The 17,384-nt window shown below is 45.9% G+C and overlaps 2 protein-coding genes across 2 annotated transcripts in view; one reads left to right on the top strand and one right to left on the bottom strand.

The window, feature by feature from the left end:
- The window catches only part of nell3 (NELL (neural EGFL like) family member 3), a 25,546-nt gene extending 12,306 nt beyond the window's left edge, over window positions 1–13,240 (bottom strand). The window contains exon 1 of the mRNA XM_069696673.1: window positions 13,040–13,240. Within this exon, the coding sequence (XP_069552774.1) occupies window positions 13,040–13,240 (201 nt within the window). The remainder of the gene's footprint in view (window positions 1–13,039) is intronic.
- Window positions 1,631–17,384, top strand: apbb1ip (amyloid beta (A4) precursor protein-binding, family B, member 1 interacting protein). Its single transcript, XM_069696489.1, is given in 15 exon segments — window positions 1,631–1,737; window positions 2,952–3,039; window positions 4,503–4,741; window positions 6,022–6,099; window positions 7,246–7,405; window positions 11,744–11,865; window positions 12,914–12,988; window positions 13,125–13,268; window positions 13,589–13,699; window positions 15,461–15,559; window positions 15,662–15,785; window positions 15,919–15,980; window positions 16,685–16,702; window positions 16,705–17,117; window positions 17,119–17,384. Coding segments are annotated over 15 exon segments (1,971 nt in total). The 5' UTR covers window positions 1,631–1,677; the 3' UTR covers window positions 17,297–17,384.

The raw sequence follows: 17,384 nt of genomic DNA, 5'->3' as shown, positions 1-17,384 counted from the left end.
CTTTTCCTCGTCGGATCTAAAAAAGTTCATCGGCAGATTCCAAAGTGCGACGAGCGGAAAAAAAAGCAGACAGTGTCCCCCCCCAAAAGACAAAACATTTTCACATCGAATGGGGCCGGAGAAACGGCGAAGACGAAGTCGGGGGAAGAGAATCTTTTATTGGATGAGCGAACCGATGACACGGAGGGGTGGGCGGAGCTAAAAGGACGTTATCTGGGCCGGTGGTTAGCGGCGACGGAAACAGTCGGTGGAGACGCCGAGGTCTGTTGGAGACACAGAAGTTGTTGTTACGTAACAGAAAGAGAGAAATATCTTTGTTCCAATCGGCTCTCGAGATTTTGAAGAAATTCACGCGACCAAAACGTGTTCAAATATTCACCGGAGCCGAAGAAGAAAAATGTCGGAAGATCAGCGGGAGTCATTGAAGGGTTCGTCCTCTGGGGGGGGGGGGGGGCAAAAAAATAATACCAATTTCATGGCGAAGTCAGAAGCAGAGGATCTCCAACACGAGACGACGGTTCAAGTTACTTTCCTGACCCGAATGAACTCCCGGCGACACCGCTTCGCCCCCCGTCCCTCCCCCCCCACCGTCCCGTTTAGTGTCCCACAGGGGACTCTGTTTTGACTGCACATCCGGGACCGTCAAAACATTCGCTTTGAGAGATGAGGCTTTGAGCAACAGCCGATAATCACAGATGCAAAAATCTCAAGCGAGAGTCGGGAGATGTTTTCAGGGAAAACCCGGTTGCCGCGGCGACTCCTCCTCACTTCCAACTCCACTAACCGGGGCCGCTGACATCTCCCTCCGCAACAGCCGCGTCAGGGTTAAATCGTACGAATCAACAGTCCTGATTTGATGAGCAATTTAAGGGCCGGGCACGTTATGCAAGCTTGCATATATTCTCTTCTGTCAATGGTTTCATTTTCTCTGCGGCTCAGCGCGTTTCAGAGAATCAATTTTTGTGGTCTCGAGGCATTTTATTTATTTTTTTTTTTTCATTACACGCAGTATTTTTTTTTTCGAATCAACCGGCACCGTCACAACAAGACCTGCCCCGAGGGCCTCCAAAACGAACTCGAGGCGTGGCATTTCAAAAAGCATCGACACGGCATTCGGAAACGCGTCAAAACCGGGTTTACGGCCAACACGACGCCGCCGGTTTTGATCGCCGCGCGTCTTATCGGCTTTAAAAAAAAAAAAAGAAAGAAAGAAAAAAAAAAAGGAGAAGTCAACTTTGACTTGTTCTTAAGTGGATTTAATGCACAAACGAAATCCTTCTCCGCTCTTCGGTTCAACAAGTTCAACGAGACACGACACGTCCCGGCAAAATATCCAGCGCCCCAGGTTACACGTTGGGAGATCGTTCGGCGGGACAGCGCCGCCTCGGGGAACGTGACGGCGACTCGCCGCATTTTCAAAGTGAAGCTGCGGCGCCGTAATCTCCGCACCCGCAGTGCGTTATCGAACTTTTGTTTTCTCCGCCACGCGACGGATTTCAACTCCTCGTCCCCCCACATTCCTTCGCTGGCACGTCAGCCAACATCTAATCAAGGAAAAACAAAAAAATGTTTTGCCTCCGAGCGGGACGTGAAAAAAATAGATTGCAGTCTGATCTTGGAGGATTTTGTTGTTGTTGTTGTTGTTGTTTTTAACACTTCTGTTCTCATTTCAACCAGATGGATGACATTGACGCCATGTTCAGTGACCTGCTGGGGGAGATGGACCTCCTCACTCAGGTGAGTTTGGGCTGTTGTCATGACGACCATGAGACAAAAATTCATCAACATCTTTAAAAAAACGTTTTTTTTTTGTGGGTTTTTTTTGTGGTTTTATAGAAGAAATTTAACAGAAAACTTATTTCTTAGTGTGAATCTACCGTTTGTTTTTGGCTGGCTTACTTATTATTTGTTTACATTTTGAACTGATTTAGTTCATTTCAGTTGCACGAAGCAAAAATTAAATAAAAAGGTGGGAAAAAACCCGATAACCAACAGGAACACAACCTCAACGTGCATCTTTTTTTTTTTTTTCCACTCGATTTATAGGTCAAAGAATTTATTTGAAATATTAGTGACATTTAAAAAAAAAAAAAAAAAAAAAAAAAGTGTCCATAATTTTCAAGTGTAGTTAATTCTTCTTTTTTTTTTTTTTTTACTATTATTTAACATATATTGTAAACGTATCCCCCAAAAAAAGGCCAAATTTATACAAATTTACGGGACAAATTTGTAGAATAAAGCTACCAGAGGAAGTTAACTTTTATTGCTGCCACAGAAAAATGAGATAAGACCTATAGAGCCAACGGCACATTTCTTTCCAGACTTCCCTTAATTCGCTCACCTGACATCTTAAGCAGTATTTGTTTAGTTGTTTTTTTTCTTCGAGTCAGATGACAAAGTCACTAAAACCCACCATCGATCACCGAGACTCTCCCGACCGGCAAACACAACAGACACAGCGGTGGAGGTGGTGTGTGTGTGGGGGGTTAAACTCTTTGTGGTCATCTACCAACCATAAATGACATTCTGCTTTGGCGGGGAGGTCAAATGGCAATCTCATGAGCCGGCGAGAGATTACGCTTTCTTTCTTTTTTTTTCTCTCTCTCTCTCTCTCTCTTTAAACTCGGTGAAAAAAAAAACAACAACCCCGCTGATCACTTTGAAGTTGTTTTCCATCCCACCAGTCATTTTAAATCGCTTTTGCCGCGAGGAGGCTTCACACTGCACACGGGGGCGGTGCTGTCAGGGGCGATAGCGAAGGTCAAATCGTCAAATTGTATTTTCTTACATAACGTTTGGGGACAGTTTGTGTTTCGCGAGTGTGCCGTGGATTGAAATGGCGGAGGGAGGAGGAGGGGGCGGGGGGGGGAGGGGGAGGAGGGGTGTCTCGTGGCCGCACAGAAATTGTATTCAAACACACACCGACTTTTTTGTTCGTTCTCCCTCTGCAGAGCCTCGGACAGGAAACAGCGCCCCCCGACCCCCTCCCCGGCACCAGCAAGGAAGTCAACATCTCCATCGGCTTCACCGACCTGAATGGTGACTTCACATTTTGTCAGCCGTCGTGTGCAGAAACACTACAAATTACTCACTACAACACCCCCCTCCCCCCTCCCCACACACACACACACCCCCCCCCCCCCCGCAGTTGTGCAAAGGCAGGATATATTTCACATGTTGCATCAGTTAGAAAACGATCGAGATCGGAGACGAGGAGGAAAAAAAAAGAACCAACAACCCATCGTTCAGGTGCTCCGCTCGACATCTGGCGACCGTTCAAAGCGCCACTTCTGAAATTTAAGGTCTAATTTACTCACTCGTTCGCCTCCGGCTCTAATAAACTGCAAAACAAGCAGTAATCATTTTCGAGCAAGGTCACAGCTTCTGACGGTAGCAGCATCCCCCCCTTCCCTCCCCACCGCCCCCTTTTTATTATTATTATTTTTTTTTATATTGTGAACCCCATCACAGTAAATCGTGTCAAATTGGGCTGACAGGCGTGCGCAACTCTTTATAACAAACGTACGTCTCGGAGGACTTCACAAAACACAAACCGCCCTTGACGCAACTAAACTATCAATCCACAAAGTAAGCGGTTCCATTTTTCTAAAAGACGGAAAAATTCAGCGTCCGCTCCCGCAGCTCGGCGAGGCAGCTCCGGGCCGAATTGCCAACGTCGGCGCGCACGACGCGCTCGCGAGGAGAACGCCGACGCGCCGACGCCGAGTCGGGTTGACGTTGACGACGTCTTCCCGCGCTCGTCCAGCGTGCAGATATTCACGACGCACCCGGTGTGCGGCCGAGGCCGACGGGAAGCAGTCGGTCGCGAGCTTCTAACCGAAGGAATCCACGTTGTGACTCTCGACGACGGGCTGAGTGACGACAGCTCATCCCCGAGGGACCCGCCGAACGTTGACGCCGAGTTTCACGACGACCCGCGAAATAGTTGTTGAGATATTTCAGTCCGGACCGACAGACTCGAACCGTTAAGCTTTATAAGGGATTTGTCAGCAGCAAACGACGCCTTCGTGACAAGATTGCGAGTCATCTATGGACGCTTTATAAACTGTTAAAAAGAAAGTAATGAGTAAGAACGGTGGGTTGCCGGGCTGTAAAAACAAAAACCAGTTACTTGTGAATTAACCATTAATGAAGCCTTTGGTTTCGCTTCTGAAGGCTCAATAAGCACTTCTGTATAATGTATAAATGCTTTCTGAACTGTGCCTTCTTAGAAAGAGGTAGCAAATTAAACAAAAAAAGAGGACCTACTTTCAAAAAGAAAAGTTCTTAGCCATTAGGGGAACAGCAAATAATTTAGAAAAAGGGGAACAAATGCCGCATTTTGTTCCCCTTTTCCTACCTCTTTTCCAACTTTCGTGACCGTCGCACCGACGAGTATTTACCGTGCGGTGAGTCCGAGAGGTGACCATCGCACGCGAGATGCGGCCGGCGCCGACACGCGGGAGTTACTTCTTTGACAACGTGGTTGTGCTCCGTCAAAGAGTCCCTCCTCGAGCTGGAGGACAACGACCTGGACGCGCTCATGGCCGACCTGGTGGCCGACCTCAACGCCACGGAGGAGAAGCTGGCGGCGGAGATCGAAGGCCTGAAGGCGCCGTCGCCGGCCCCGCAGGACGTGAACGGCCGACCCGCGAGCGGCGGTGGCAGCGTCAGCGCCCCGTCCTCCTCCGCTTCCTCCCCGTTGCCGCCTCCGCCTTCTCAGTCTTCGAAGCCTACCAAGGTGAGTCAGCCTTCTCTGCGGTCGCCTTTTCACCTCTCGGGCGCCGGGTGGTGGGGGTGGGTGGGGTTGGGTGGAGGTGTGAGGGGGGGAGGGGTGTGAGGGGGGGGGGATCTGGTCCAAAATTTAAGAAGTGAGAGCTTTAATCGAGGCTTTTCTCAGACTGCAATAGAGAATTGTTTTGTTTTTTGTTTTAGTTTTTTTTTTTTGGTCGCTGCGGTTTCAAGGACACGAAGCCGAAGGTCAGACGGTGTCGCCGGGCTTTTAAAGAAAAATATGATACCGAAGAGCGGAAACATAGCAATAATGTCACAGGCTTTTAAAAAAAAAAAAAAATTATTGGTGGCGTGTCTCACTTTTACCAGCAGTTAAGTGCTTCCTAAGCCACGCGTGACGAGACAGTATTACAGCTAAAACATCTCCGGTTCCCGGGCGTATAGATTTCTGTCGAGTCCCCCCCCCCACCGCCTCCCCCTCCCTCCTCCTCCCCCCGTCCCGCTCGTCTTTGTGGAACCTCGGGAAGAAGCGGCGTCCCTCTCCTGACGGGCGGGACGGTGAGGTCATAGCGAAGGCCGTTCCCCCGGACGGAGAGGCATCGGTTACAGTCGGGGAGAGAGTCTGTCTGGGACGGATCAAAGGCGCTCGGCGATGGTTCGGAGGGGGGAGGGGGGGTACGATGTGGCAGTGTTAGAGGCGGGGCGGGGGAGGGGAGAGGGGGGGGGGGAAGCTAGACGGGAGCTTATTGCTTTAGCAGAGCCTGTTACCTCATCTTTTCTGAGGTGAAAACACCAGCTGCGCCCGAGGCGGTGAATGCGTCATCGCCGGGCCGACGCGTGCGAGTCCGTCGGAAGCCGCGGGCGGCGTTTTTTTTTTTTTGTCCCGAAGCGCGGTCGGCCTCCGACGCGGCCGCCTAAAATCCGAAAGAAAAACAGTGTCCCGTTCCCTTCGTAACTGACCTCGGGATTAACAGAGTCCACGTTAAATTCACGCGCGAGCACCTTCCGACCGCCCCGCAGGAAGAGATCGAACCCCAACGATGTGCCTGAAGTGCCACGTCGGCGCAGTTTGATCTCCAGCCTCCCGCAACGCTTTTGGCGTCCAGCGGTTTCGACGGTTTCAGACGTTACGACGTACGAGAATTCAGCCCTTCGTAGGACGCACGGAGGGTGATTTTCTAAGAGACGACAGAGACTATATGCGATATATAAGATATGCGAGACGATACGGCGAAAGGCGAGATGGTGCAGATCTGCTCTGACGATTTATCTGTTTGTCTCGTTCAGGAGGAAATGGAGGCGCAGGCGAAGGCGGACAAAATCAAACTCGCTCTGGAGAAGCTGAAAGAAGCCAAAGTGAAAAAGGTAAAAAAAAAAAAACTGATCTGACATGCACCCGCATGCGTGTCTGGTTATATGCGTCAAGGTGGGGGGCGGGGGGGGGGGGGGTTTCACGCTGAGGACACGCCGACATTTTTCTTTTCTGTCGGAAGTCGACGCGTCCCGTAATGCGACTGCTTCCCTGTTCAGATAATAATTCACTGGGGCGAGTAACTTTTCCCGAAATCGTCCGTGCGTGTGAGGAGGACGAGGACGAGGACGAGGACGAGGACGCGGACGCGGACGCGGACGCGCAGACCGCCGGGCACTTTCACATGAAAACATCTGTCTCTGGGTTGTTCGATGCGGAAGAGCAAAGTGTGTGTGGTTTCATCAAAAAAAAAAAATCTGAGTTTCAGATGAAACCAGCCGGTTCCTGAGCAGGTTTTTTTTTTTTTTTTTTTTTTTTTTTTTGCGGTTTTGTTTTCTTCTCACAAATGATTTGATGCCAAGTGAAAAAAATATATATATATTTTGAGACGATATTTTTTTGTGTATGTTGTGACAACAATCTCCCAAACACACATAAAAAAATAAAAATGTGTGTTTTTGATTTGATTTTTTTTTTTTAAAAATCAAATCAAAAACACACATTTTAATTTTTTTTTTTGACACCAAAAAAAAAAAAAAAAGATGAAATGCGAGCGACTTGGCCGTCCTCGGGTCCGGTGAAACTCCTTCGGCTTCCCGAAGGTGGGATTTGTTTCCAGATGGGAGGAAGTGTGAAGCCCGCAGCAGAAATAATCTCAGCCAACTCTCCGTGTGAGGCGCTTTAAGAGAAGCACAAAGACAATGAGAAGAAATCACACACACACACACAAACAACAACAAAAAAGTGCCGATGCAAGCATTTAGTAGCCTGTAATTAAGCCGCCGTATAAACGAGCTGCGCGTTGTGATGCGCCGGAATCGACGTCTCAAGTCGTCGGGACACCTGTTGCCGCCGACAACGAAGACAGAAGAACAAAGTCAGGAGAAAACTAATGCTCGCCTGGATCTGAAAAAAGACAAACCTAAAATGACTCGTTTACATACTTGTTTGTTTCATAAAATTTCTTTACAACCACCGGAGCGTAAAAATCAAAGTTTTGTTGGACGTTGCAAATAACGAGTTAAAACACTTTCTGGCAGCTGGTGGTGAAGGTGCTGATGAACGACGGCAGCTCCAAGACGCTGATGGTCGACGAGCGGCAAATCGTGCGGGACGTCCTGGACAACATGTTTGAGAAGTCGCACTGCGACTGCAACGTGGACTGGAGCATCTGCGAGACCAACCCCGAACTGCAACTCGGTGAGCGACCGCGATACGCCGAAGAAGCTCGCGATAAAGACGGTTCGAAAGGCCACAAAAAAAATTACAGCGAGAATGCAGTAAAAGTGCGCGAGAAAAACTTTGCCAGGCGATTGAATATGTCGCTGTAATAAAAGACAATGAGAAGTTAAAAATAAAGTATACGAGATAATAAAAGGAGACAAGTAAAGTAAATAATTCAATTCAAATGAAACGATGAGGCAAAAGCCTGCCGGGTGTGAAAGAGTGCGTTTATCTCTCCGTTCTAAACTTTATTCATGTTTTTTTTGTGGTTTTTTTTCCACATTTAAACTTAAAAGTTAAATTATCAGGTAACTATGACCCTGAAGATACTTAAAATAAAAAACAAAGCATGATTTGTTCACGTGTTGTCTGGGACACGCCGTCTATATAAAGCTGTGAGTCATCAGCATACGGTGACGCCACCAACGCATACAGATTTAGAAGTGTTTGGAAATAGTGTAACGTGGGAGGGAGCGAAGGGAAATGAGGTACTAACTGCAGCGTTTATGACCGGCGATCAATCTGGCAACGATCGCCGCTGCGGGGTTGGTTTTTTTTGGGGGGGGAGCGGGGTTCACTACGTGGTTATTCCGTCGGATATTTAATGTTTTAAACACCTGGTGACAGCTTAAATATTTCCAGGGGAAAATAAAAATTGAAAAAAAATAATAATAATTTAGGCGCGCAGCAAAAACAGTTTTGATTTCTCGCAGCAGTTTTGGAATAAAATCAAACCGCCGATGAACGACCGACAGATGTAATTGGCAAAAAAAAAACGGAGAAGAAGATGTCATGGACGTTGCTCCGTTGACAAGTGGCTTCTGGGTAATGTAGTGCAAGAAAACACTGAAGCTATCGGGGCTGACTGGGCAGACAGAACACGGCTTACCGATGCTTTATTACTGCTTTACTGTGTTTTTATATGAACTGTCAACTAAAGACACACACACACACACACACACACACACACACACACACACACACACACACACACACACACGATGTCCACTGTGGTGTATTTCATCCCGGTCCAGATGATGGACTGTGTTTTTATTGGCACGGTGGCAGACACACTGCAGCCAGCTCACAATGAAACACTGATCTTACTCCCATCCATCCATCCAACCATCTCCCCTCTCCTCCCCCTCCATCTCCTCCCCCTCCCTCTCCTCCTCTCCCTCCTCTTCCTCACTCTCTCCCTTCCTCTCACACAAGTAGACAGGTGGGTTTAATTTGCTGCATCGGACACTGTCAGTCACCCTCCCTGTCATGCGGAAATAGAAGCCTTATGATCTCAATCCCCCGTCTGAGCCGTCTATATTTACTTCAAGCCGCCGTCACGTTCTCCGGCCCGCTCGTTTTACCATCTGGGGTTTTTTTTTTTCTTCTTCTTCCTTTTTTTTTTTTTTTTTCCTGTTTTCCTGTTTTCTTAAAACTTCATCAGATCGTTACGGAGATAATTCGCATTTATTTTAAAGAGCCGATCTTACACATCACGCGCGGTGACTCATTTTTACTCCGTCCTGAAAGCGTTTTTTTTTTAAATTTTTTATATGAAATACTGGTGGTAAAGTCATTAAAAACCGAGCGAGCAATAAAAATCTGAGTCAATATTATTTTGCTTTAAAATCCTTCGGGAAATTGTATATGCAGCTGTGCCGCATGAAATTAAAGGATTAGCCTGGAATTATGATTATATTATTTAATTTTTTTTCAACAAATTCCATTCGGAGATGAAAAACAGAAGTGTTTATTCTTTTGCACGATTTTCTTACGATGTGTGTGGCTCTCAGTTCCCCATTTATCTGACTGAAGACATTCACCATTAGGTAGTTACTTTATTAATCCCCAAGGGTAAATTTTTTAAAATATATATATATATATATTATATATAATATATATTAATATATAGGTGTAGTAATTTAGTCGTTTCTAGCAAATGATACTCAAAACAAAAGTAAGTAGTGCATTTCTTGGGGACTATTTCCAGCCGTGGATCAATACAGATGTGTCACGTCGGTATTAACGCCAGCAGGAGGGTGCGCGTGGGATTCGATCCAACAATGTAAATTTGAATACTTCCTCCCGAAAGTTAGAGGCTCCCGGCAGCTGCGTTCCCCCGGCAACAGGAAACAGCCCGAGGAACGTTTGATGGCCCCTCGTAAAGTACAGTGTTGATGTTCTGTATAAATGTCTTGATAGATGTTCTCTATAAAAGGAGGGAACACATTTAGCCAGAGCAATGATGTGGATCATTAATGGGTTTTTAATTTTTATTTTTTTTAAATTTTGACGTCATTAGAGGCTGATGGCACTGAATAGTGAACTATATCAGGTTTGGGATCAAAAGAGATTTTTTTATTATTATTTTTTTTTTCATTTAATGAGATCTGGTAACCATATGAAAAACGTGGAATATAATCAGCCTTTTCCTTTTAGTGTTTGTTGAAAACTGATGATCAAAAACAGGCTTGTAAATCCAAAAAAACAACTTAATGCAGATTTTTTTTTTTTTCAACAAGTACAATCAGGACTGCAGATAAAAACCTTCAAAGAAGAATTCGCTCCTCTTCTCTTTGGATATTAAACCTGCTTTCTTTTTCTTTCTTTCTTTTTTTTTTGGTCCCATTTGTGACAGTAAAGATGACTCATCTCCGCTGCCAGGACGCTTTAACCAAATCATAGCCCGTGTCTTAATTAGCTGTCTGTCACACAGATTGCTATTTACCATCCACGCTAAAAATAAAATTAAAAAAAAAAAAATCCCTCCGTACACCATTTGACTCATAGTCACAGGGGCGGACGTAGTCTTGGGTCATCTCTGACTCCGCAACATGGTGGAAACCGCTTTACTCGTTTTTTGTTTTTTTTAAATGTCTGTAAACCCCCCGCCCCCTCCAAGTGTGATATGTGCATTCGGACCGCTCACATTTTTTTTTTTTTAACAAAAAGTCAAGGTGAGTCACGGCCGGTGGAAAAAAAAAAAAAAAAACCCGCAGAGCTCAACAGCAACACCACCGTCTTCAAACAAATCTATGCTCTGAAGCTCACCCATGTGCTCACCGTGCGACACAACCGAAAACGCAACATGCGGTTTATGCAGTTCAAAGGAGTTTAAAAAAAAAAAAAAAAAATTTGTTTTAACTCACTCCAGCAGCGGAGTCACACTATCGGTGTAATGATCGTAAGAGTCAAACTACAGTCCGGAGCCCCCGGCAGCAATTTATTTAATGCCTACCTCTGCCTCTGCTGGTAACCTGTAATTGGAGACTCGGGCTGAACTACAGTCAAATGCCCAGAACACGGTGTGTGGGTGGGCATGGGAGGAGGAGGAAGAGCGAGGAGGAGGAGGAGCAGGAGCAGGAGCAGGAGGAGGAGGAAAGTGCTCTTAATGTGTTTTTGAGGCTTATTTAAAAGGCCACCCCACTTTAACTCAGTCCATTTCCCCCCAATAGACAACTGTACAGCTGTGAAACTGACTTTGAACCAAATTCTGCTGATTTAAAGATTTTTGTGACAACATTTGTTTTGACTTTGTTTTATGGTACAAGGAGAGAAACTGGTGGTGGCCACTGTTGTGGCCACTGTTGTGACTACTGGTGTGGCCACTGTTGTGGCCGTGGCTTCAGTTTCACAAACTCTGCAAACTGACTGGTTTCACTGGGCTGAAAAGCATTTGCGAAGTCTTGAAAAGCTAGAATATTGAATTATTTTAAGTTTAGCAACGCCTAGATCAGCTTCAATATTAAAATGCAACTCGGATGTGAAGCTGAACTCCCTGAAGCAACAATTTAAGACTACTTTTAACTTGATACGAACGGGAAGCTGCCAAAAACTCTTACTTTCACTCCATAAAAACATGAAGAACCACTTGGACGGTGTATATATAACAAAACGATAGATTCCTTGGCCTCCGCACAGAAAACACCCCTTTGTCTTCCTGCCAGCTACATCAGGCATATGAACAATAGTGTCATAAAAATACATATCGGATTGGACTAAAGGGCTCAAATAGGTCTGAGGAGCCAAGAAAACAAAAAAAACCCCAGATCAGCGGTGTCGGGACTTAAAGGACCCTTTGACCCTTTGGATCCCCGAATCTCAGCTCAGTCGTCCATCACGACCGGTAAACGGAAACGCCGTGGTGCTTCAAGGTCCAAAGCCACTATGTGAAAGAATTTTGTCGTCTCGTCCCAAAAAAAAAAAAAAATACACTCAACTCAACAAATTCGTCGACAATGAAACCATTTGTCGCTGAGTTTATTTAAATTTGTAGTATTTAGTAACGCACAAAACGTTGTTTTTGACTTCTAGAGCGGGCGTTCGAAGACCACGAGAACCTGGTGGATCCTCTGCTGGCGTGGACGAGGGACAGCGAGAACAAAATCCTCTTCCAAGAGAGAGGGGAGAAATACGAGGTTTTCAAAAACCCGCAGGTCGGTCTCCCTCGCTTTATGAAATCAAAACCACAGGCCAGCTTTACCTTTTTTTTCTACACGTCCCTCCGAGGCGTGCGTTATCTCAAAGTTCCTTATTCTTGGCCCGAGTTTATCTCTCCGCGTCGTTTCGGCTCGGCTCCATCTGGCTATTTTCGCCGCCGAATTGTTGCCTGAATTATGAGCCGTGGCTCCGCGACCTTTCTGCGTCCGCGTCCTCGCTTGCAACGCAGCAGACAAAAGAAAAACCAGCTCCGGGACGAACACGACGGCCCGGCCTCGGCACGTTTGTTGACATAACGGGACTCTTTTATGATCTCGGGAGTATTTTAATGGTTTCGGTCTGTTGGCAGAGACAAACGGCCGCGTTGGAAAGCCGGTGAGATATTCTCTTTTTTGTTTCTTTCCAGAGCACTCCATCACGTCCTCCGCGTCCTCCCAACGAGAGACAGATCTGGTTTATAAAGCAAACGTCGCCGTTAATTTACACTTTTAACGTTTGACAAGAGCTACCGAGCAGATTTTTCCCCTCCGGACTTCGACCCGCAATGAAAACAGCGGCCCGGCCTGCGATGTGAAGCCAGAGTATCCCAGTAGTCACGCGGAGACAAAGCAGCAGAGTTTGACAGGCCGGTGGGGTTTTTGTGACAGATGATGCTTTTTTTTTTTTCTGCTCGAGTGTTTTAGGATGAAATTCTGCATGTTTAACTTCATTTATATAAAAAATAAAAAAAATAAAAAAAATCAGGATAGTCAAAGTTGACTTTTGGTAGAGAAGACGAAGCATGACAACATTCACCGATAAGCGCGAAAAAAAAAACAGTGCGGCAAATGGGAATCTAAATTTGCAGCTATTTTGTTACAAACTAAAAGTAGTTCATTGAATTATTTCCCTGTGGACCGAAGTGGTGGAAAACCGACGTTGCAAATCCCTTAAAGTCGATACCGCTCGCGTAAAAAAAATATATATTTATAAAAAAAAAAAAAAATAGACATATATTGGCAAAGCAGTCCGTCTGTAATCATTAATTCTGTTTTATCCCTGCAGAACTTTTATCTGTGGAAGAAGGACAAGAAAGCTCTCAAAGACATAAAAGACAAAGATAAGGAAATATTAATCCAGGTAAAGAAAACTCATCCCGCACACTTATAACCCAATAAGCGAAATTCTTACCTTGAAGGAGACACTTTTTTTCCCCCGAGCGGGGAACTCCTCTCTCTCTGATGCGGCTTTCATCTCCGTCTTCACCTCCCTGCAGGAGAACTTCTGCGGGACCTCCATCATCGTGCCCGACCTGGAGGGGGTGCTGCACCTCAAAGAGGACGGCAAGAAGTCCTGGAAGCCGCGGCTCTTCCAGCTGAGGGCCTCGGGCATTTATTATGTGCCTAAAGGAAAGACCAAGGTCAGGGGTAAAAAAAAAGGGGGGAGGAGGGAGGGAGGGAGGGAGGAGGAGGAGGAGGGGGACGGGGGGGGAGGCATCATCTGAGTTCACAGACACACAAAAAAAAAAGATGACAAAAAAAAAATCCAGCAGAAGTTTTGACAGATATTTTTGTCAACTGAAACCATAATGACATTTAAAAAAAAAAAAATGTTACTACTAACTTCTAGTGTGGAGACTCTCCTCCTTTATCACCCCTCCCTCAAAAAAACAACAACAACAAAACACACACACACACTACAGATAAACTTGTAACGTAATCCTCTTTTATTTCCGTTCAGTCGTCCCGTGACCTCGTCTGCTTCGTCCAGTTCGACAACTTGAACGTGTACTACGGCAAAGACTTCAAGAGCAAATACAAAGCGCCGACGGACTTCTGCTTAGTCCTGAAGGTAAAGTCAGCTCATCGAGTCCCCTGCGATGCCGAAGAAGACATTTCACACCGTCTCTTTCGCTCTGCGAAGCAAAAGATATTCACTGATTATGCGGTTGTTGTTTTTTTTCCGGACATCTGCTTCTGTACTGGAAATTTTAAACGCAATAAATAGTTGGATTTAAAGAAGTGAAAGGAGAGAGTTAAAAAAAAAACAATTTAGCTTTAAAATGGTGAGAACCGAAATGAACCAGATAACTCATCTTACGCACTTTCTTGAAATCATTTCCTGCAAAAAAGAAAAAAAAAGTACCATTCATTTACATACAAGAGTACTTTTAAAGCGAGAACGGCATATGGGCCGAGAAATGCTGACGAGACAAAAAAAAAAGTACGAAAGAAAGAAGAACAAAAAAACAGCAGGAGTTAAATGGGTTGATGGTCAGTCTTAAAGGGATGTGAAAGTCTGCTTTCTTTCTTTTCCCCTATCTTGTCTGGGAAACACCAGAATCAGCAGACACCATTAGACTAGATGGTGAGGAGCAGGGAGGGGAGAGAGAAAAAAAAAAAAGCTTAGAGAAGCAAAGAAAGTGAATTACCTGCAGGTAGAGAGACGAGAGTCCTCAAGGCTGCAGTCGAAAAGGGGGAGGAGGAGGGAGAGAGAGAGAGAGAGAGAAAGAAAGGGAAAATGGACCCGCCGGCGTTGGACGTTTTACAAGGCCGACCCGGTTTCTCGTCATTATCTAGTGAACACGCGAGGAAAACTCGGTCGCAGCTGTCGTGACGTCGGCGGTAACTGAAACCACGTTAGGCCGCCGAAGTGTTAAATTAAGAGTTTGCTTAGACAGGTCGGTGAGGCGGCGGTTACGAGCTGCCAAAAAAACCTAAAACAACAAAAAAAAGTGCAAACCGCAATTCAAGGACGCAAAAAGCCAAACAGTTTAGCCTCGTCACCTCGCTGTTCAATATTCAGAGGAGCCGCCGAGGTCATCTCTAAACCCGTCCTCATTGTGTGGAGCCGTACAAAACTGATGTCGTGTCATTATATGGAAATGCAACCTCCTCTTATTAATCTTACTGAATACATTACAGCTGCAAGTATTGTTGTGTACTTTTCTTTTCGTCATCTGAGGCGACAGAGAAAATCAAACTGAGCATCAATCAGTCAGTTCTTAAGTTTTTAACTGGATCACATGAAGCATCTGAGGATGCCCGTTTGAATTTCCTCTGGTTTCTATTCACAAATGTTGACAGAAATATCCCACACAACAGGAACTGAAAAAAAGTTTTAAAAAAAAGAAAAGGAAAAAAGCACTTTTAACTCTTTGCTTCTAGACTCAACTCTGCCCCCTTGTGGTTCCCTGTCATAAGTCACCTCATGGTAAATTATGAATATTGCTAATTATTGAAAGCTCTGAGGCAGAATCAGTGGATTTTGGGCTTTGTCTGAATAAACTAATCCATAAATTAAAAAAAAAAAAAACAATGCTCTGTGGACAAGGAGGTCCAGGAAAAGAGGAGGTCACGGTGCACCATATTAAATCTGTTTTTGCCCCAAAACAGCTTATTGCACATTAAATATAGGCTATGATGAGAGGAAGGGAGGATTTTTTTTTTTCCTGGCTGAATACAAGCAACAAAAAACAAACAAAAAAATGGCTTAAACGACTAATAGATAATCCAAAATGCTTGTCCACGAATCTTAAAAGTGACCAAACGAGGTGACGTTTGTGCTTCACAGACCAAATAAACAATTATAATGTGGATTTTGTGTTTTCAGCACCCTCAGATCCAGAAAGAGTCTCAGTACATCAAGTACCTGTGCTCCGACGACGCCTGGTCCATGAACCTCTGGGTGACGGGCATACGGATCGCAAAGGTAAAATCTCAACCGGCCTGCTTTTTAAGAACTGAATACAATCTCGCCTTAAAAACAAAAAAAAACAAAGCGGATATTAAAATCTTGTCGTTTTTCTCCCAGTACGGCGCGTCGCTGTACGAAAATTATAAAACGGCGGAGAAGAAGGCGGTCGTCAGCTCGGCGTGGGCGAGCCGCAGCACGCTGTCCAGCTCCAGCCCGTCGACGCCCTCACCCACCATCAAAGGTAACGCGGCGTTTCGCTGATCTGAAACGAGGATGCGCGGATATCAGCGATGAACCCCCCCACCTCCCCCTCCTTTGTGCAGAAAAGAAGAAAAAAAAAAGTTCACTTCCTGTCTTTTCTCTTCCTCTCGCAGCCAAATCCCCGAGCCAGGCCAACGGTCACGCTCCCAATCCCCAACCGGCACCGGTCCTTCAGGTAAACATCTCGGCGTTAAGAGGCCGCAGCAAACTCATCTGATGATTTCAGAAAATTCTTTAGGATATATATATATATATAAAAAGCATTTTCGACACCTCAAGATGGAGAACAGTAGAATATAGTAATATCTGCACTTTCCTTCACGGTCCCGGTAAGGTTACTGAAAAATGTAGAAACAGCTTAGTTGGTATACACCAGTACATTCAATTAATTCCTTATGTAATAAAAAAACAACTACATGTGAAACATACAAGCAAAACATATACAAGAATAAAACTACCAATAATGAATTTATTTATATATATATTTTAAAAAAAATATATATATATAGTGAATATTCTTGTTACAGTTCTTCTGGAAGAAATAAACAGCAAACTATACCAACTAAACTCTAATAACTCCCACGGAAACATTTGCTGTGATTACAACCAAATAGAAAAACCAGAAAACCTATGAGGAATCTACAAGGAAATATCAGACTCCACAATTTCTTACATTCGAGGCAGAGTTGGGCTTTTTTTTTCTCTTGATAAATTAATTTAAAATGCAATTTTAACGTCCGGCTTCCATAAAGTTGAACCACATTTCCCAGAATGCCGTCAGCAGCCATCTTTCCAACACAGATGCTCTCCTCTTTGATTTAAAATCTGTTCCTCTCCTGCACATCCCGTATCTTTATATTTTTCATTCTGTCTTGTCAGGACTTTGGAAATCTCCCACCTCCCCCCCGCCGGAAGCCGAGTTCCTCCCTCCCCCTCCTCCGGAGCCCTTCCTCCCTCCTCCGCCGCCTCCTCTGGCTGCCAAGAGTTCCCTGAAACCCGCCGCCCCGCAGCGACACCTGCCGACCAACTTCCCTCCGCCTCCGCCCGCGACGGACGCCCTCCCCCCTCCGCCGCCCGTCGACGACGCCTCGGAGGCCCCGCCCGACTTCCTGCCGCCGCCTCCTCCGGCCTTCGGCTTCGGTTCGCTTCCGCCTCCCCCGGTCAACTCCCTGCCGCCACCTCCTCCGCCGGGTAGCTTCGGGGACCTGGATCAATCTCTGCCTCCTCCGCCGCCCGACCCGGGGTTTTTACCACCACCACCGCCGCCTCCGCCTCAGCCGATGTTCACAGGAGCCGGGGGGCCCCCGGCCCCGCCCCCCTCCTGTCGCCGGCCTGCGAGTGGCGGTGCGGTCCTCTGGGTCACTGAGGAAGGTTCCTCCTGCTCCGCCAAAGAGGACTACACCATCGCTTCCAGGTGGAGGAGGTGGAGGTGGAGGTGGAGGAGACTTCATGTCAGAACTGATGATGGCCATGCACAAGAAGCGTCCTTAACCCGATCAGGGAACATGTGGAGTACGAATATGGTACGAACTGGTGGAGATCAGACGATTTCATCTCCACGGACCTTCATCCATCCACT

This window comes from Brachyistius frenatus, unplaced genomic scaffold (genome assembly GCF_029030835.1).
Source record: "Brachyistius frenatus isolate BFR_SWC_R1_liver_20210118 unplaced genomic scaffold, ASM2903083v1 Contig_21, whole genome shotgun sequence".
Lineage (NCBI taxonomy): Eukaryota > Metazoa > Chordata > Actinopteri > Embiotocidae > Brachyistius > Brachyistius frenatus.
The sequence above is the reverse complement of the archived record's forward strand: the minus strand, read 5'-3'. Positions and strand labels throughout refer to the sequence as shown.